Genomic DNA, 21,592 nt, shown 5'->3' on the forward strand with positions numbered 1-21,592 from the left:
CTATATAAGCACTTATACATCAAATAAACAGTGAAAGACAGATTCAGATACAGTTTTACTACAGGAAAGTTCAACTTCAAAGGGTCTGTATTTCTGCATTGTTTTACAGTGTAACCACTTAAAGGAGTTATCAGGGAAAAAAGTACAAATGAGCTTTACTCACCCGGGGCTTTCTCCAGCCCCTTGCAGCTGACTGTCCCACACTGTCACTTCCACTCCCCGCCGCTGTCCCGCTCTAACTGCTCAGTATTCAGCCTTACTGGGGCTGCGCGAAGTGCCGCTGTCAATCATGGCCATGTGGGCTGCATTGCGGGAGAGCGGGACAGCGGCGGGGAACAGAGGTGACAGCATGGGACAGTCGGCTGCAAGGGGCTAGAGAAAACCCCAGGTGAGTAAAGATCATTTGTACTTTTTTCCCTGATAACTCCTTTAAGGACCACAGGCTTACACCCCCCTAGTGACCAGGCTCGCTACAGAGCCACACAACCGAGCACACAAATGAACTCCCCTTTTCTGCTCACCAACAGAGCTTTCTGCAATTTCGCTGCTGAAAACATTAGTTTGTTATTTTTTATTATGTAAAAAGAGCCTTTATTTAAAATACCAGTTAACCTTCCCCCCTAATTTGTCCCCAGGCAGCTATCACAAGTTTTCCCCTCCTCTCCTAGGCATCAGAGAGGGACAGCTCGGAGGAACGCACAGAGGTACAGCAGCGCTGTACAAAATGTAAACAAACATTTATTTTCATATTTAACAGCCTGTAAGCCGCGATTGTGTCTTGGCAGGCTGATCACGGAGCTCCGCTCCGTCACTTAGCGGAGATGCGCGCGCATTGACTTGATGCCTTTTGGCGTTAGGCGGTCCTGGGGCTGCCACCTTCCTGATGCCTATCGCATTAGGCGGTTGGGAAGGGGTTAAAGACAAGAGTGTGCTTTTAAAACTGCAACTGCGACAGAATGATACATTGTATTAAAACAAAAGCTATATATGTGAAAATAAAAATATGAGACTGTTTTATTTGTTACTAGTGTTCTATTCCTTATCCATGCTACACATACAATTCATTTGATCATTCGCTTCAGGGTTTGCTTTAATTTGAGCTGAGCCAAAAATATATGTGAATCTCGGCCCTTTGGGACAGAGTTGGATATCCCTATACAATGTATCTAGGATGTTACAAAGATACTGTTGGTTTGATATTAAACCTTATGTTCTTGCATTTTCAATTTTAGGTTCCATGCATGTGTTTCACAACTTCCATTTAACCAAAGAGTGGAAAATAATCCATCTTTTTTCCTCGATGTAATTTCTGAAATGGCACCATGTTTGTACACTATATTTAAAGCAGCAAACAAAAGTAAGTTGAAGTCTTTCAAAGGACTGTTTCTTATAAATCAATCACATTAAATATGAGAGTGAAAAAAGAAATTGTACTTTATGTGTCAAAGTGAATTTCCATCTGCTTTTTTGAAAATTATTTGGCACACTCTGAGATTATAATTTACTAACCTGACTTCTGTTTTAAAACCTGAGTTTCATCACTTGTAGTGATCACTGAATTCTGCACCAAAATTATATTTGCAAGTGTTGCAAAAGTATAAATATCAGTAAAAGTATTTTTTAAATAGCTTATGTACAACTTTGGTCATATATTTATTAGTGCAATTTTTGTTTTTCTTTAATTTTGTGAGGTTCAAGTAAAGATTCAGAGTCTCCCCAAGTGGAAAGCAGGCATTATGCCATTGCCAGGAGCAAAGTGTACCATGTGGAACAGGGAAGCTGTGAACCCCTCTTCTTGCATTGCACTGCTCCTTTCCTTTTCCCTACACTAGCGGCTGTACATTTTTTTTTTAACATGGTGATCAGGGCTCTAAGATGCTTTTGGTCGCATATTTGTGTAAGAAGCCTGTTTTTGATCCTTCCATATGTGCTAATAAATCAGATGGGCTATCACAAAGTGATAGGCTTAGCCCAGCCAATAGAGGAAGTCCTAAAGTGTTTTTCGTCAACTGCATTCTTGTAATTTAGCAACTAGGAGAGACATTTTGGTCGGCACTACAAAAATAACCTCCTCTTAAAGGAGTTATCAGGGAAATAAGACAAAATGAGCTTTACTCACCTGGGGCTTTCTCCAGCCCCTTGCAGCCGACTATCTCACGCCGACCGCTCCCCTCTGTGCCGCCGTCCCAGTCTCCATGCACGGTGCGGAGGCCGACCCCGAGGTCGTCCTCACTGCGCCTGCGCGAACCACCACTGTCAATCAAGCACATGTTGTACACGGCTTACTACGCAGGCAAGTAAAACTCATTTTGTCTAATCTCCATGATAACTCCTTTAACACTGGGGACATGGCTCTGGTAAGTAGCGTGTTCTGCTGCTCCAGCATTAGATCCAGGATGGATGGCTCTGTCAGTAGAGATGGCCCGAACGGTTTGCCAGCAAACGATTCCAGGCGAACTTTGGGTGGTTCGCCTTAGCCGGCGAAGGCGAACTTTCCCAGAAGTTCGGTTCGCCCCCATAATGCTCCATTAGGGTCAACTTTGACCCTCTACATCACAGTCAGCAGGCACATTGTAGCCAATTAGGCTACACTCCCTTGTGGAGCCACTCCCCCCTTATAAAAGGCAGGCTCCACCGGCCATTACACTCACTCATGTACCTGCAGTAGTGAGAGAAGGGACAGCTGCTGGCAGACTCTCATAGGGAAAGATTAGTTAGGCTGTTGTAGGCTTGTTAGCTTGCTCCTTGCTGATTCTTATTGCTAAAATAGCACCCCACAACAGCTCTTTTGAGAGCTAATCTTGTTCTTGTGATCTATTTTTTTTTCTGTGTGTCCCACTGACACTTGTGTTGCATAGACAGCCTTGCTAATTCATACTGTGTGTGTGCCACTGCCAGCCAGGCCCAGCACATTCAGTGACTACCTGTGTGTGTGACAGGTGCACATTGTAATACCCAATACTGCATATACTTACCTGTTGTGTTCAGTGAACCCACCTCATCACTGCATATACCTACCTGTTGTGTTCAGTGAACCCACCTCATCACTGCATATAGCTACCCGTTGTGTTCAGTGAACCAACCTCATCACTGCATATACCTACCTGTTGTGTTCAGTGAACCCACCTCATCACTGCATATACCTACCTGTTGTGATCAGTGAACCCACCTCATCACTGCATATACCGACCTGTTGTGTTTAGTGCACCCACCTTCCTATGTGAATGCACGCAGTGTGATATACACCTACCTACCTACGTGAGTGCACGTAGTGTGATATACCACTCCGTGCATACCTGTTAACTGCACCTGTGTGACTGCACATTGTGTTAGTCAAGTCAGTGCATACCTGTCACTTCATCCCCCAATATGGACAAAACAAAAGGCAGAGGCAGGCCACCTGGCAGGTCTGTTCGAGGTCGCGCTGTCGTGATTTCGTGTGGCCCTCGACCAAAGTACAGTGTTCAGAAGAAGGCCATCAACCCCCAATATTGTCAGGACGTAGTTGACTATTTAACACAGAACACCTCATCTTTCTCAGCTTCTGCCCGGAAGCGTGACATATCTTCCTCCTCCTGCTCTGATTCTGACACCCCACTCAAAACTGAATCAGCCGCCACCACCAAAGTGCCATCACCCCACGGCTCAGCGGTGTGGAAATGTTTTTGTGTGTCTGCCTCAGATGAGAGCAATGCCATCTGTACTCTCTGCCACCAAAAATTGAGCCGTGGAAAGACCAAGACCCGCGTAGGGACAACTACCTGACGAAGGCACATGATTACAAAGCACGAACTGCAATGGGATGACCACCTGAGGAAAAGCAGCACACAAAAGCAAAGCCACACACCGCAGTGGAAGATACCAGGCCGCAATTTTTTCTCAAAAAAGGCGATACCTAAACTGTACCGTGATGTTGAAAGGCAAGTGGTGACATCTCTGGCACACAGCGTTGGGTCAAGGGTCCATCTGACCACGGATGCCTGGTCTGCAAAGCACGCTCAGGCCTGCCCGAAGACTAAGTCAGTCCCCACACACAGCATCTCTGCCTGCACGCCGTGTGACTGCCTGCCCCAAGACTAAGTTGCTCCCCACACAGCATATCTGCCCGCAGGCTGCTTCACTGCCTTCTCCACCAAACAGGGTCCAGGACTCCAGGCGGATTCCTGAATTTTTAAAGCCACTGCTAGCAGCGGCCGCTATACTAATTTTTCTGGTGCATGTACACGCCTGCCTAATTTTTCTGGCTGCACTGCAGCTGCAACAACAAAACAAAAGGCATGTACATGTACCCATTCCCCTTCCTGATCATTACCTTGCCGCGGTGAAGGGGCTTGCGTATCACAATGAAGCAATGACCGCAGGCTATATGAGTGTCTCAGGGGGTGGCACACCAAAGATAATAAGGTCGTTGCTTCATTGTGGACAGACCAAATTTGATCAGCTGGACTGTCACTGTTGTTCTATCATTAAGCTACCACAGCCGGCGACCATATGGGCTTGAAAACCACCACGGCCTGCACTCTCGCCGTGGTGCGCACCAGTCCAGCGCGGCCATCACTACGCAAACAGCTGTTTGCGGTGTGTTACACAGTGAGTTTGGTGTGTCAGTGTGAAGCAGTACTCTAATTGCACTCCCTGATTGATGTATACACATGCAAGATGTTTTGAAGCACTTTAGGCCTGCAATTTAGCATTCAATGTGATTTCTGCCCTTAAAACGCTGCTTTGCATTAAATGCAGGTTTTTCCCCGGGACTTTTGGCATGTATCCCACTCCGCCATGCCCCTCTCCAGGTGTTCGACCCCTTGAAACATCTTTTCCATCACTTTTGTAGCCAGCATAATTTTTTCTAGTTTTCAAAGTTCGCCTCCCCATTGCAGTCTATTGCGGTTCGCGAAAATTCGTGCAAACCGAACCTTTCGCGGACGTTCGCGAACCGAAAATCTGAGGTTTGGGCCATCTCTATCTGTCAGTTGAGCATGCAGCTGCTCACAAGACACTAACAGAACCATTAATCCTGGATCTAATGTTGGAGCAGAAGAGCAAAGCACTGCATGCTACCTACCAATGGTGAGTCCCTGGAATTAAGAGGGATGCATACAAGCTCTGGCTGCTAAGTTATACAGCTCAGTATATCAACTGAGGCTATTCCATTTGTCCACATGACACCTATATTCGCACTCAGTGAGCACTGTCTTTTTTCTCTTTTTTACATTAAGATGCCACACACCATTATACCACTACACCCCTAGCCACACTGTGAATGTCGCATAGGTGGTACAGTGAGGTGCAGCAAGTTTCATTACAAAGTAGCCATTATGCAGCACAGCTTCTCTGTATGGCGTAGCATAGCCATAGGCCATTTGTAGTGGAGCATTGCAACATAACGGCCACTCTGTAATGCAGCTTGCTGCACCTATTGTGATGTTCATAGTGCGGCGGAGGCTGTATGACTGGTGGCCCTGGATTTGGTCTAAATTTTTAACTTGGGCCCCCTGTCTATTTGAGTTTAACACCCCAAAGCAAGCATCCTTCTGGACATCATGCTACTGATGTCATTCACCTCAGCTTTTTTATTGCTGTGCTCCAGCCAAACCTTGAAGTCACTGGAATGCATGAAACATACCAAAGAGGCATCAGAGGTTGCCTGGTGAACTGGGGCATAAGCTAAACAGCCCATTCAGGCACAGTGCCATATTGGAAATCGCTGTAATGCCTATCCACTTCCTAACTAAAGCTAAACAGGACAATAATGCATGGCAACAAAAGAGAGGATGGGTGGAAGCAGCACTATGCTGGTCCCCTATCTGGAACGAGAAAAATACTGTATTAGGTCATTAAAATGTTCCACTTCTATTCTCCAAATCACTGTCTAGCCTAAGAAAGTAAGGAGAAAATTTGTGAAAAACTAAAAAGTTCCCGGAACAGGCACACCTGGATAAAAAGAAAAGGGGGACCAACCCAATTGAGAGGAAAAAGTAGGGTATATGAGAAGTGAGGAGAAACTGAAACAGAAAGCAGGGTAGAGAGGCTGTGATGATGATATCAGGAAAGTTACCTCATGTCAAATGAAATATAATCAGGAGACACTGGCAGAAAGGCATACAGGGCATGTGAAATATGCATAATGTTAAATATTGACAGATCATCAGTGATCAAGGAAGCACACCGGATCTTTGTGGTCATTGAGACCCAATGGTCCTGTTACTTCACTTCACTTCACATAAAAGTTTTTATTTTCTGCATTCCCCTCTGTTTTGAACTGGGACATGAATGAGACTTGCAAAAGTGAGATCTCTGGATCCCCAGAGTGGTGCAGTCAAACACACTCAATTGGGCACATTCTTGATAGGGGTAGAGCTTATACCCTTATGCCTTAAACCTCCCCCCCCCCTTTTAAACCTTCCCACTCTTATCACTACAATGACCACACGGACTACATCAGCATTTTGGATAAATTTAAGGCCAAAGCAGCCCGTTTATTTAAATCCAACAATATAAAACATCATGAACACTTAAAGGGAACCTAAACTGAGAGGGATATGGATGTTTCCTTTTAAACAACACCAGTTGCCTGGTAGTCCTGCTGATCTCTTTGCTGCAACAGTGGCTGAATCACACACCTGAAACAAGCATGCAGCTAATCCAGTCTGACTTCAGTCAGAGCACCTGATCTGCATGCTTGTTGAGGGGCTGTGGCTAAAAGTATTAGAGACACAGGATCAGCAGGAGAGTCAGGCAACTGGTATTATTTTAAAGGAAAAATCCATATGCTTCTCAGTTTAGGTTCCCTTTAAAGAACCTGAACATATAAAAAATCCAAGAGAGCTGAGGTAAGGGGTCCGGAGGTACCGCCTGGAAACCAAAAACCTTATCCCTGGCATACAGCCTTGTGACCGGCCCCCAGCCGCGTTCTCCGGTTCGGGGACAACTGCATGCCCACAATGTTGGCACTCACTGATGATCCGTAGCCCTCCGGAATTTGCCCCACGGCAAATCCCCCGACAAAATAGTACCCACCTCCGGAGCCCCTACCCCTCCGGCTGCAATGACGAAGAAGGTACCTAGAACAAAAATTAACACATAAGGGAGGGAGGGAGGGAGCTTCCACCTCACGCTTGCTGACAGCCTAAGCCCTGCCCCCTCTTTAAATAAACTAACCTCCTCCCCCCTGTCTTCCTCACAAGCCTAGGAATTCCCAACTCCACCTACTCTGCTTCTTAACCCCTTAGCTCCCGGTCAGCTACCCTCTCATGCGTGGGCCCTGCACACTACGCTGTCTGCAGTTCCAGGCCCACATACTTGATAGGGGTAGAGCTTATACCCACCTCCGGAGCCCCTACCCCTCCAACACGAGCCGGCATGACTCCTTATGCCTGCGAGGCCCCCAACCTCAATGCTCTCTGGATCCCATCCTCAACTCCTAGGGCCCACAGATCCGTCCCAATGTCATTTAGGTGCACTTCGTCCCTCCTCAAAAACAAATGAATATCCTCCTCCAATTCCCTGTGTCTAATAGCCAAGCCCCCGTTCCGGATCACGTACTTAGCTACCTCTTTATTGAGTTTAACTCTAGCCTTATTGATTTTTTGCACCGATCGGGCCATCCTCCAAGTGCGGGCCATCATATCCGATCATACCACTATAGTATTAGGAAAAAACGATCTGATTCTCAGAAAATGAAATTTTATATCCTTAATGATGACTCTGGTCGATTTGGAAGCAAGATCATTCCCTCCCACATGTAGAACCAATATATCAGGGGCTCTGTCAAGTCTAGCAAACCTGTGCAACTCCGGTAGGACCCGTGACCAAACCATCCCGGGGAAGCCTAACCACCTGATACAAACCTGGTCTCGCGGAAAGCCGAGCTGCCGACCTTCCGGTCTCACCTGAGCCCGTTTGGCCCACCGAGAAACAAACGAATGTCCAAATATCCAGACCAGGATCTGCGCACCTGCAAGGACAAAATGAAACTACAGAATGCTATCCTAAAATAAAAACCCCTAAACTAAACTAAATGCGGGCGAACATATGACCTGTAACGGATGGATTCCTATCTCCCAATCTTTTTTATCAAAGCCTCACTCAACCCCCATCGCACTGCTTCTGTCGTTGCGCCAATTCTAAAAGATTGGGAGGCGAAATCTGGCGCGACAAGCACTTGCGAAACACAGCAATGAATTGAAATCGAGTCAGTGGAACCCCATCCGCGTGTGACAAAAAGGCCGGGGCACCTTCCGGCCTTATTGCTAAAAAGGCTTCCACCACGTCGCGTGGGCAAAGAGGGCCCCTGATCCGGAAAAGTGTAACAGATTTGCCTTTCCCCGACAGGTCGGTTTTTGACCGTTTCAAATGGATTATAACCATGTCCTCCTGCAGTGTAACTTCGTTGCCAAAATGCCTCCCACTCTTGACTTGCTGGGGCTAACCAGTTCACCTATTTTGAATGCCCCAAAGAAGGCCAAAATAAACCCCGTCTTAAATAACATGGCCTCGCATACCGAGGAACAGCAACTGCTAAGGGCCCCCACCAACCTCCCCATTACTTCAAACGTCACTGGACGCCTAGAATCTCTCTGCACTGAGCCCACTCTAAACCCTTTCAACGCCTGCCTCACCCTAAAATCTTTTGTTACGTCCCTGAACCCCCGCAACTTAACCCTCCTGGCGGTATAAAAAAATCCGCCAGGAGGCAGCGCAGCAGTTTTTTTTTTTGTTTTTGTTTTTTATTATATCATGTAGCGAGCCCAGGGCTCGCTACATGATAGCCGCTGCTCAGCGGCATCCCCCCCGCCCGCTTCGATCGCCTTCGGCGATCTCTGATCAGGAAAACTGGAGGCCTTCCCCCGTCGCCATGGCGACGGGGCGGGATGATGTCACCTACGTCGGGACGTCATTGGGAGTCCCGAACCACCCCTCAGCACTGCCTGGCACTGATTGGCCAGGCAGCGCAAAGGGTCTGGAGGGGGGGGCGCACGGCGCGACGGATAGCGGCGATCGATCGTGGGGCGGCGGCGATCAGTTTGCTGACGCAGCTAGCAAAGTGCTAGCTGCGTTCAGCAAAAAAAAAAAATTAAACAAATCGGCCCAGCAGGGCCGGAGAAAACCACCTGCGCGGCTTACCCCGAACTACGTTCGGGGTTACCGCCAAGGAGTTTAAACCAGAAAAGCCAGTGCAGCAACCCTCTTGTTCATGGCTGAAACTGACACCCCTTCAGAAAAACTTCTCCCTATAAAAAACAAAAGCAAGCATAGTCTGTCGTCTTCAGAACGACAGCTTCCCACCTGGGTCATCAAGGCGTCCCATATGTTCCATATTGCCGTGTACGCCGCCCATGATGATTCCGATAAGGATCTGCTGATCAAATGGGAGACCGCCCGAAAGGAACCTTCCTTGTCGCCTCTGGGCAGGGCACCCCATACTCCTCCGCCGTTGGAGCCGCCACCCGGAACCTGTCCCATTGGAAGCGAGATAACGAGTCAGCTATAACATTCTCAACCCCTGGTAAATGCACAGCGAAGATGTAAATGTTTAAACATAAGCAATCCAAAACCAGCTGGCGCATCAAGCATATAACTGGAGGAGACGACGCTGAAAAGTTATTAATTGCCTCCACCAACCCCATATTGTCACAGTTAATCCTGATGCGCCTGTTGGCAAACTGCTGACCCCATAACTGTACTGCTACTACAATGGGAAACAGTTCTAGCAAAACCAGGTTGGATGTGAATCCTGCTTCCACCCACGACTCGTCCCAGGGGGCCTCGCACCACTCACCTGCCAAGTAAGCGCCGAAACCGTGTGCGCCAGAAGCATCCGTGAAAAGTTCCTTATCGAAATTACTCACCACGTCCTGTAGCCATAGGGATCTCCCGTTGAAGGTACTCAGGAGTATAGACCATACCTGCAAGTCTGCCCGCAACTCTGCACTCAACCGAATGCGATGGTGCGGTGCCTTTTTTCCTGCCGTTGCTAACGACAGACGCCTGCAGAATATACGACCCATGGGCATAATTCTGCAGGCAAAGTTTAGCTTGCCTAACAACAATTGTTCCTCCCTCAACGTGAGTTTTATGTGTTGAATTGCCGCCGCAATTGTGTCTTTTAAGTCAGCAACTTTGTCCTGTGGCAAACTACATTCCATCGACAACGTGTTGATAGTAATTCCCAGGAATTTCAATGATGTCGCCGGGCCATCTGTTTTTTCTTCCGCTAAAGGAATCCTGAATCGTCTGCAAACGTGCCTCATAGTGGCCAGGGCATACGCACAATCTGGTGAACCCGCCGGCCCCATAAAGAGGAAGTCGTCGAGGTAGTGAATGATCGACGACACTTTCGACATATCCTTCACCACCCATTCCAGGAAACCACTAAATTTCTCAAAGTATGCACAGGAGATAGATTATCTACAAAATATTCGCCCTTCCAGAAACATCCGAGGAAGCGGAAACTTTCAGGGTGAACCGGCAACAACCTGAACGCTGACTCGATATCAGTCTTGGCTACCAAGGAACCAGCGCCCAGCCGCCTAACCCACCCCAAAGCCACGTCAAATGATGTATAGACCATGGACGCATCAGCGTCCACAATCCCATCATTCACCGAGGAACCCCGAGGAAAGGACAGGTGGTGTATCATACGGAAGGAGCCTGGCTCCTTTTTTGGTACTACCCCAAATGGTGAAACCACCAATTTATCCAATGGGCAATCTGCGAAAGGGCCTGCCAGGCGTCCCGCCGCCACTTCTTTCTCTATCTTCCTGGTAACTACCTCTGGGAGTTCGTTAGCTGATTTCAGGTTCCTGAAAAGACCGGTGGATGGCAACTGACAACAACTTGGTATAACAAAACCCGATCGAAAACCTTTACGCAAAAATTCCGCCACCTCTAACTTCGGATATCTATTTACAGTAAAGGAAGGTCCGCACTGATGTCTCCAGTCCAATGTAGTTTATTCAGGACATGTCCAGTTCAGGTAAAACACTTAGACTAACATGTTTCGGACTCCAAGTCCTTAATCATAGTCATGTCACAGCATTCTGATTGTGAATTTAAAAAGGGAGGGTAGTAAGAGGCGGGGCATAACCCCACCCAAGCGAGGGAGGGAGCAAATTGCCCACCAAAAACTAACACCTCGTTAAAAATGTAGGTTAAACATTAATACAGTTAAAAACACATACAGGTAAGGAGCAAAAATAATGAGAGCAATATATTGTGCCCCGCCTCTTACTACCCTCCCTTTTTAAATTCACAATCAGAATGCTGTGACATGACTATGATTAAGGACTTGGAGTCCGAAACATGTTAGTCTAAGTGTTTTACCTGAACTGGACATGTCCTGAATAAACTACATTGGAGTGGAGACATCAGTGCGGACCTTCCTTTACTGTTGTTGCTCATTGGGTTTGGCCACTTGTGTTCCTGCACTGTCTCACCCAGTACGGTGTAGCGGTACTTCTGTCTACCTTCCTGGATATCTATTTAGGTGCGGCTCCATCTCGTGCAGCCTCACCGGTGTCATCCCTTTTGCGAGCAAACTCTGATAACTTACCTTTCTTCCTGTAACATCTGGATGCTGCGTGCGAACCTCCACAGTTGGAACACTCGTGTTTAAACTGACACGAGTGTCCAAACCGGCAGGATCCCTCATTGAACTGCCAGCATAAACCTTTTTCCCTGTCAGTCCGCTGTCCGGCTGGTGCTGTGCCGCTGACCTGACCGGGAAAGGACTGCGTTCCTCTAGTCGGGATCATCAGGCGCATCCACAAGTGGATGTCCTGATGGTCCCATCGCACTGCGGGCCTAACTGCCTTTCTTTGCCTGAAAAGTTCATCGTACCGCAACCACGCGTTGCCGCCGTACGACCGCTGTGCCTCCCCGATAGCATCCATATAACCGAACAAGGCCGAGCAGTGCTCCGGCTGTCTCTCTCCGATGACACTTGCCATGATTGTGAAGGCCTGGAACCAAGTCGGGAAAGTGCGCGGTATTAACCGATACCGCCGTTCCTCCTCCCTCTTCTTCTCATCTGGCTTACCCTTGTCTAGGTTGAACTTCTCTAACGGCAAGAGTGAGAAGATCTCCACATACTCCCCCCTCCATATACGTTCCTTAACCTCCTGTTTCAAATGGGAGCCCAGCCGCCCCATAAAACACACATACATCTCCGCATGAGCGGAATCAGCCATGCGGACCATCCCCACCTCCCTTGAAGCTGACTCTCCCTCTGCCGCCATGCTTGCCGGCACCTGCAAACCGGAATGCCCCGAGGGCACCACCGCTGTGGTATTAACCGCCCCAACGTCCTGAGAGGACCCCCCTGCCAACCCCGGAACCATTACTGCCGTAGCTGAAGAGCTAGGTGCCGCGACCATATGTGCGGGCCCTGTAGTGACCTGAGAAACGGGAAAAGGGGAGGGAGCCGCAACTACAAGTGCAGGCCCCGTAGTGACCTGAGCAACGGGGAAAGGGCAGGGGGCCGCAACCACCAGTGCGGACCCTGCAGTGACTTGTGGAAGGGGGGACCATGCCCCCGTAGGAGGAGAAGGTACACTCGGCGCACAAGCCCCCCTAATACCCGCTATCAACGCCTCGACAGATGGGTGAGCCTGACATGGGGGTACTGCTGCTGGCAAGGCTCCTCCTGACCCGCTACCTCCTGCAACCTGTAACCCCCCAACCGCCCCCAGCAACCAGTTAGCAATAGTAACAAGGGGATTGGCCTCACCTGGCTGCGCCGGACTGGCGTCCTGGACAGCCGTCGGTCCCGATCCAGATGACTACTGTGTCTCTGCTCCTGTCACCGATTCCCCATCCGATGGCGATCCGCGGTCTGGGTTGGACCTGGGCTGGCTGGTGCGATGGATGTCATCCTGCTGTCTGGCTCTGCTGTCCACCCGGAAGATCCCCTCTGTCCCTGTCTTCTGGAGGGCCTGGCAGCCCCCCCTTTCTTCTTAGGCTTGGAGGAGCTCCCGCTCCCCTTGCGCTGGGCCTGGGCTGCCGCCGTGTCCTTGGCAGAAGCGACGCCCATTGCCTGGGTGTCTCTGGGTTGGGCCTGCTTGGACCGCTGTGAGGAGCGGGTGCCAAGGGCCGCGGAAGGTCCCGGAGGTATCGCCAGCGGTGCGGGGGGGCTCTGCAGTATCAGATGCACCGCTGAATGTGCTCTGTGTCGCTGTCGGATTCCTCCCAGCTGCCCCGTCGGCTGCGGGGGTTGTGCGCTTGGCGGGGGGGAGGGGGGCGGAGGGTCCCCGTGGGGGCTCCCAGCACGAAGTTGTTGTCTGAAGTGGTGGTCCGGGCTGAGCCGCTCCGGCGGCCTGGACTTACGTTTGGGCCCCACCGATTGGCCTGACGTGCAAGGTGCCATAGCAGCAAGCTGAATCTGGACCCAGGTCGGGCCCCTGGTCGCCGCTTCATCCCTTATCCTGGCTGTCAGAATTCTACTGGTTTTATTTATGCAGGAAAAGATGTCATATGTATATGTGTTAAGTTTTAATGTCCTATGCAAAATTTCATTGTAAAGTGAAAAGTAGAGTACTTTATATTGCTCTGTGACATAGCATATTCCAGGCTGTAAAGCTTAGAAGATTATTTTAACTTGCAAGCTGGAAGATTGTTGACGTACTGGTTACAAGAAACCAAAACATTCTTTGTTAATGTCAAGGTTAGACTACGCAGTATGTGTAAGACAGAATGCTGGTTTAAAATTAACATTACTGCAATAATTATTACACACAGATATTATTAATCTAAATATTAATAATCAATACAGACCCTTTAAAGAAAGAAATAGTTATTGTTAAACCCTATATAATAGAATCTATTACTTTAAAATATATTTAAAAGCTAGTGATGATTTGGGTCTGTGAAACCTTCTTGTGAGATTGTTTTAGTTTTAGAAGATGTTGACATGTTTCTTAGCTTGAAGGCCAAGGCCAGCAAGAAAATATAAACATTTCCCAGACAGAGAAAGTCAAAACATGAAAGAGATAAAATATAAAACAAGGGGTTTTCCCAATTAGTTGAAGATGATTCAATGCTGCCACCTGGTGGTTTTATAGTCTGATAATTATTATTAGCTGTTTGTTATTTATGATGAGATAGCGACATCTGCCGGTTAGATGTATAATATTTATCTAATAGGAAAGACAAAAAATAGACAATGATTTTATATTATCAGTAATTAACATGCAATTATATCTTATATTAATTGTTTTAAGAAGAATTATATAATAAGCTTTATATTTAAATAAGTATATTAAAAGCCCTGTATGCTTCAATAAGCCTTAAATTGCTGAAGGCTCTTATAGAACTGTGTGCAGTGTTATAGGGTCAATCTGACCTGAGAAAGTACAGAGACATTCCAAAAACTAATTAGCAGAGAACACTTTATCAGAAATGCGTCATGAATGACATTGTTTAGTCTCAATGTCTGGGGCAGCCAGCAGATAAGATGGCTGTTGACGTCCATTTTTAATTAACCGCGTCAGAAATGACCTGATTAGAATGTGTAAACATTGCAAACCTACATAAATTCCTACAATATAAGGTAATTAAGAATGTATAAACAATAATATTGTGATTTAGGTATTCAAAACATAGATAGCGTTTGACGCACGATAGCTTTAGCCAATCAGAGCCTGGGATTCAGGGAAAGTCCAGATTAGGCAGCCATATTGCATCCTGCCCCTATAAAAGTAGAAGCTGAAAGCTCATAGTTTGCAGAAGCCCAACAATCTCCTGAGAAGACACATCAGGCAGAAGTGGTTCTAGATGCTGAAGAGATGACAGAGAAGGGGTAATATGCTTAATATTCTGGTGATTTACTTTATTAATTTTTCAGCATTAAGTTTTATTAAGATGTTAGCACAAAGTTTTTTTTAGAAGCTATTTTTTATGCTATTTCTTTAGGACGATTACTACAAGTTTTACACAGCTATTATATACACAGCTATTGATACAGATGAGACTATTTTTGATCTTATTCTACATAACACAACTGTTATATTCTTTTTTGAATGTGCTTAGAAGATTGATGATCGCTTGGCTATAAAGCCTTGATGAGATGGAATACTGTTAGAAGGAAACACTACTTGGAACCGTTCATATTTTGTATATATGCTGTATGATAAGCAAATACAATTTTTTATATAAAATCATATACTGAGTGCTCTGATTCATTTCAAGGTATACCGTCAATCTATAATTACTAATATAGAGGGTTCAGACCCCACTATGCCGGATTTATATGATAGCAACGCTTTAAGGGCTGGTCCTTTACTGAGTTAGCAATCATGAAAAAGGCAAAAACCGCTCAGGTTTTTGACATGGCCACCAAATCCTCTAATCCCTCCATGGCAGAAGCCAGCAAGGCACGCACTTCAGGCTGCAGCTTCCACCTCACGCTTGCTGACAGCCTAAGCCCCGCCCCCTCTTTAACCTCCCTGCCGTTATAAAAATTTGCTGCACACGGCAGGGAGGGTGTTTTTTTGCATTTTTTTTTGTTTAGCATGTAGCTAGCCTAGCGCTAGCTACATGCTTCCCCCCTCCCTGCAGCGTCCCCCCGTATGCGCCAATCGCCACCGGCGCATATGCCCATCCGGAAATCCCGTTCTGAACGGGATTTCCACGAGGGCTTCCCCCGTCGCCATGGCGACGGGCGCGATGACGTCACCGACGTCATCGACGTCGTGACGTCAGAGGGAGTCCCGAACCACCCCTCGACGCTGCCTGGCACTGATTGGCCAGGCAACGCACGGGTCTCGGGGGGTGTGGGGGCACCCTCTGATGCGGCGGGTTGCAGCGAATCAGCGCGGAGCGGTGGCGATCGTAAGTTACACGCAGCTAGCAAAGTGCTAGCTGCGTGTAACAAAAAAAATTATGCAAATCGGCCCAGCAGGGCCTGAGGAATCCTCCACGGCAGGTTACCCCGAGCTGAGCTCGGGATAACTGGCAAGGAGGTTAAATAAACTAACCTCCTCCCCCCTGTCTTCCCCACAAACCGGGGAATTCCCAACTCCACCTACTCTGCTTCTTAAGCCCTTAGCTCCCGGTCAGCTACCCTCTCATGCGTGGGCCCTGCACACTACGCTGTGCTGCAGTTCCAGGCCCACATACTTTCTCCAATTTAATTGACTGTGCATGTTTCTGCATCCACTCCTTTACAGAAGAGCTGTCAGCCATAATATCTAAAAAAAACCCCAAAAACAAACAAACATATAGAAGTAGATACTTTCTCTACCAACATTTATTTATTATTTATTTATTTATTGTATTTATAAAGCGCCAACATATTACGCAGCGCTGATATATGTATTGCATGTAACGATCGGTGTAACACAGAGAGGATCTGATTACCGGTGAACTGCAGTCTCACCAGGAATACAGAATATACCCGATTATTGGTGATCTGCAGTATCACCGATAATCAGATATATCTACTAACCTCTGGACACCAGAGAGAACAAGTGAGTGTTTTAGATGCAACAGTATACTTTGAGTACTTCACCAGAAGTATGTTTCTTCCTATGGCCTAGACTCTCCCGGGGGAGGAGCTAGGCTGAGTGTAGGAAGGACAGAGCATGAGTGACACCCGAGAGGGAGGGTGTCACTAACAGATCTGGGAACTGCCTCTAACAGTAAGGCCAGTTCTCGAGGTCGGCAAGCCAGGTCGTCAACACACAGACAGATAAGATACAGATTCAGGAGACAAAACACAGAGTCCAGGAACGAGCAGAGTTTGGCAACAGGATATCAGAAATAGCAAGGCACAGAATCAGAGTTCAGAGGAATAGTCAGGCAGGCAGAAGGTCATAACAAATAATACAGATCAATATTCCTAACGCTAAGGTGTGAGTTCCTTGATCATCAACACCTTTGGAAACTATGCTAGAACACAGATACAGACAAGGTCTGAGTGCTACCACGTAGTGATCGCAACGGGAGACACCAGAGAAATGACCAGCATCCAGTATATATATACTACAGCGCTCACCAGCGCCACCCCTAAGTGCTGGACCAATGGAAGGTGGTGAAAATGTCAGCTGACCCGCTTGGTCAGCTGACTCTTTTCTGGCTGTCATATAAGCTCTGCCTCTCAGCGCGCGCGCGCGCGTCCTTCTGAACCTGTGTGGACTAGCAGTCCCAGCCACACCAGATATGTCTTGCAATGTAACCGCTGATTCAGGCGCGGGGGCCACCGCCCCGCTCTCCAAGCAAGCGGCGGTCTCCCCGCGTCCAACCACAATGTCAGCAGCTTTGCCATGTGTGCAATCCACTGCATCCAACGCGGACTCCACTGCTCTGCCCATGCGGCATGCGGCGGTTTCTTCGCGTTGTGCCGCCATGTTAGACGCGGAAACAGCCGCCTCACTCTGAGCCCTAGCGGTGGCTTTTCCGCGTCTCCTCATATTGCACTGTCCACTGTCTGTTTTGATTTTAGTGATTTTTCTACAGTAAAAAAAGAAAAAATCCTTCTTAGCATTTCCCATTTTAAGTGTGGCTATTTTAAAGCCAATCCTGATGTAATTTCCTGCCCTACTCTCCTCTGCCTGATTTGCCCTCGCTTTACTATAGAAAGTGCATTGTCTCAGCATGAGAGATATTGGCCAATCAGAGAGGAACAGAGGTGTAGGAGGGGAAAACAGGAGGCAAAGAGGCTTCAGACAATCAAGCTGCATTAGTTAAGTCTGAGGGGAAATAGAGAAACAAAAAAGAACAACCCAGCATGCCCTGCAACTTCCTTTTTGTCTACCAAATTTTGTGTGTACCAAATTAGAGTCAGATAAACTGGGAAATGATCATTTATCAACAAGAAAAGTAATAGTGATTTTAACTTTTGGATTGCCTGGTTAGCATCCTTATTACTTGTTTACCAGATAAAAATAAAGAATTGATTTTTGATTTTATGCCGAAGTTACACTTTAACCACTTCAGCCTTCAGTCGTTTTCACTGTATGCATCCGAGCAATTTTCACCTCCCATTCATTAGCCTATAACTTTATCACTACTTATCACAATGAACTGATCTATATCTTGTTTTTTCCGCCACCAATTAGGCTTTCTTTGAGGGGTACATTTTGCTAAGAGCCACTTTACTGCATTTTAACAGGAAGAATAAGAAAAAAACGGAAAAAAATCATTATTTCTTAGTTTTCAGCCATTATAGTTTTAAAATAATACATGCCTCCATAATTAAAACTCATGTATTGTATTTGCCCATATGTCCCGGTTATTACACCATTAAAATTATGTCCCTATCACAATGTATGGCGACAATATTTTATTTGGAAATAAAGGTGCATTTTTTCCGTTTTGCATCTATTACTATTTACAAGTTTAAAATAAAAAAAATTTAGAAATATTTCATCTTTACATTGATATTTGAAAAGTTTAGACCCTTAGGTAAATATTTACATGTTTTTTTTTTTTATTATTGTAATGTTTTTTTTATTTTTTTTTGTATTAAACATTTTATTTGGGTATTTTTGGGAGGGTCGGATGTAAGCCATAGTTTTATAATGTAAATGTGTCTTGAGTTTTATTTTTTTCACTTGTAGTTGTAGTTTTACTTTTTGGCCACAAGATGGCGGCCATGAGTTTGTTTACATGACGTCACTCTAAGCGTAACATATGCTTAGAGCGACGCAGGGGGAACGTTACAGCCAGAAAAAGCACAGCTTCCGAGAGAAGCTGTCGCTTTTTCAGCGGGGGAGAGCAATCAGTGATCGGGCACCATAGCCCGATTCACTGATTGCCAGGCTAACGAACCGCGGCCGGGAGCGCGCGTGCACGCGCGCGATCGGCCGCGGGAGCGCGCGGACGCGCACATGGCCTCCTGGGTGTAGCTACTACGTCCAGGAGGCCAAAGTAGTTAAAGAGACTCTGAATTCTCATAAAAAACATCTTTTTATTTAAAAAATGTGTTTGACAATAAAAAACCTCTTTTTATTTAAAAATTGTGTTTGACATGATAGCCCTAACTAAAATGCCCCATCCCTGCGGCTGTAATCTAACTAAATCCCTCCCAAACTACCCGGGGGGGGGGGGGGGGGCGCTTCCGTGAGAGGCAGAGCTTTCAGCCGCAGCTCTGCCTCTCCACGCATCTATCAGCGCCGGATCACCGCCTCCGCCCGCCCCTCCCAAACTTCCTTCACTGAGAGGGGCAGGGGAGAGGCTGAGATACGCGCTGATAGACCGCATGGAAGCAGAGCTGCAGCTGAAAGCTCTGCCTCTTACAGCAGCAAAATCCACGACCAAGAAAGTCGTGGATTTTGTGGGGGAGAGTGAGGGGGGAGTTAGGGGGGATTTAGTTAGATTACAGCCGTGGGGATGAGGCATTTTAGTTAGGGCTATCATGCCAAACATATTTTTTAAATAAAAAGATGTTTTTTTATGAGACTTCAGAGTCTCTCTAGAAAGAATAGGCACCCAACCATCCAAGTGTGATGTGCTTAGATTGATGTCCCTCTGCCTCCAGGAACAAGGATGTAGTCAAGAAGAAAGGAAACCCAGCACCATCTTCAAATGTAATTCAAGCTCTTTTAATAAGACATCTTGTAGAAAACAGCAAAATAAGCCAGCTTTAGCAACGTTTCAAGAGGAGTCTCCCCTTTTTGTCAAGCCAACTAGCCATCTGAGTAAATACGACATTACACAGCCTTAAATAGTACCTGCTTCTGAAAGGAGCCAATCAAAAGAGCCGGGACGTGCTGGAGATGACCAGTCACAGCAGTTCTATTCCCAGAAAACAACTAAGCCCCTCCCCCTACAAGAGGACCTGATGGGGAACTGATCAACCTGCAATGGTGACTGGAGTAATAACCAATAGGAGAAGAGCTGCCCTCAATAACAAAAAAGTGATCAGGGCATGGCGTAAGCAAAAATAAGCCACAAAAATATGCATATGTCAAGTACCATGGGGTAAGCAAAAATACACCAAAAATATATGGATAATCTAATGGAAAATGCATAAACACAAATTGTGCATAACTGCACATGTGTGGGTTGTCCATGTACCTGACTTGATGACGCGCCTGTTGCCGTAAGCATGCTGCATACGCATGGTTCACAAAAGACTGAACCAACGCCGAGTGACCTCGCATTCTATGGGGGGCTGAAAGAAGGAAGTTCAGATTTGCTTTTAATAGGTCTGTTCAGGGTCCTTTTAACTATTTACATGATTAGATGATGCTTGTCCAATTGTTTAATTGTCGCCCTGGTGGTCTGGTCCAGGATTTGTGAATCTTTGGAATATAATACTGGTCTGACCGGTCTATTTGGTACCAACTTGGCTGCTAGCATTTCAGTTAAATGGCCCCTTTCGACTCTTATGTTACTCCACGATTGTGAAGCGTTTGTATCTTCTTAGTTATTTTATGCTATATGCTATATATGTATAGTATCTCACTAAACTGAGTACACCACTCACATTTTTTGTAAAGATTTTATTATATCTGTTTACAGTGGTTTGCAAAAGTATTCGGCCCCCTTGAAGTTTTACACATTTTGTCATATTACTGCCACAAACCTGATTCAATTTTATTGGAATTCCACATAAAAGGCCAATGCAAAGTGGTGTACATGTGAGAAGGGGAACAAAAATCATACATGATTCCAAACATTTTTTTACAAATCAATAACTGCAAAGTGGGGTGTGCGTAATTATTCAGCCTCCTTTGGTCTGAGTTCAGTCAGTTGCCCATAGACATTGCCTGATGAGTGCTAATGACTAAATAGAGTGCACCTGTGTGTAATCTAATGTCAGTAGAAATACAGCTGCTCTGTGACGACTTTAGAGGTTGTCTAAGAGAATATTGGGAGCAACAACACCATGAAGTCCAAAGAACACACCCGACAGGTCAGGGATAAAGTTATGGAGAAATTTAAAGCAAGCTTAGGCTACAAAAAGATTTCCAAAGCCTTGAACATCCCACGGAGCCCTGTTCAAACGATCATTCAGAAATGGAAGGAGTATGGCACAACTGTAAACCTACCAAGACAAGGCCATCCACCTAAACTCACAGGCCAAACAAGGAGAGCGCTGATCAGAAATGCAGTCAAGAGGCCCATGGTGACTCTGGATGAGCTGCAGAGATCTACAGCTCAGGTGGGGGAATCTGTCCATAGGACAACTATTAGTCATGCACTGCACAAAATTAGCCTTTATGGAAGAGTGGCAAGAAGAAAGCCATTGTTAACAGAAAAGCATAATGTGAGAAAACGCGGAAAAGCCGCCGCCAATACTCAAGGTGAGGCGGCTGATTCCGCGTTTAACATGGCAGTTGGGGCGCAGTCGGAGCGCGGCGATACCGCCGCATGCTCTAACTACAGGGCGGCGGATTCCGCGTCCAATGCGGCAAGTTGCTCGCATAGGCCTGCTCCTCTCAGTAAGGCGGAATGCGAAGTAAACGCCACACGCCCAGACAGCGTGGCGGCGGATTCCGCATCTAAGACAGCAGAAACATTACAACACGTGACTGGTGTGGCTGGGACTGATAGTCCACACTGGTTTAGGAGGACGCGCTCGCGCAGAGAGGCAGGGCCTTTATGGCAGTCAGAGGAGGGTCAGCTGACCAGGCCGGTCAGCTGACAA

The 21,592-nt window shown here is 46.8% G+C and overlaps 1 protein-coding gene across 6 annotated transcripts in view; it reads left to right on the forward strand.

Moving 5' to 3' along the window:
• Positions 1–21,592, forward strand: part of TERT (telomerase reverse transcriptase) — a 961,487-nt gene that overhangs the window by 763,453 nt on the left and 176,442 nt on the right. For all 6 annotated transcript variants that reach the window (XM_068236452.1, XM_068236445.1, XM_068236448.1 and 3 more), the window contains one exon: positions 1,233–1,357. In XM_068236452.1, the coding sequence (XP_068092553.1) occupies positions 1,233–1,357 (125 nt within the window). The remainder of the gene's footprint in view (positions 1–1,232; positions 1,358–21,592) is intronic.

The sequence above is a fragment of the Hyperolius riggenbachi genome, chromosome 5 (assembly GCF_040937935.1).
Source record: "Hyperolius riggenbachi isolate aHypRig1 chromosome 5, aHypRig1.pri, whole genome shotgun sequence".
Classification (NCBI taxonomy): domain Eukaryota; kingdom Metazoa; phylum Chordata; class Amphibia; order Anura; family Hyperoliidae; genus Hyperolius; species Hyperolius riggenbachi.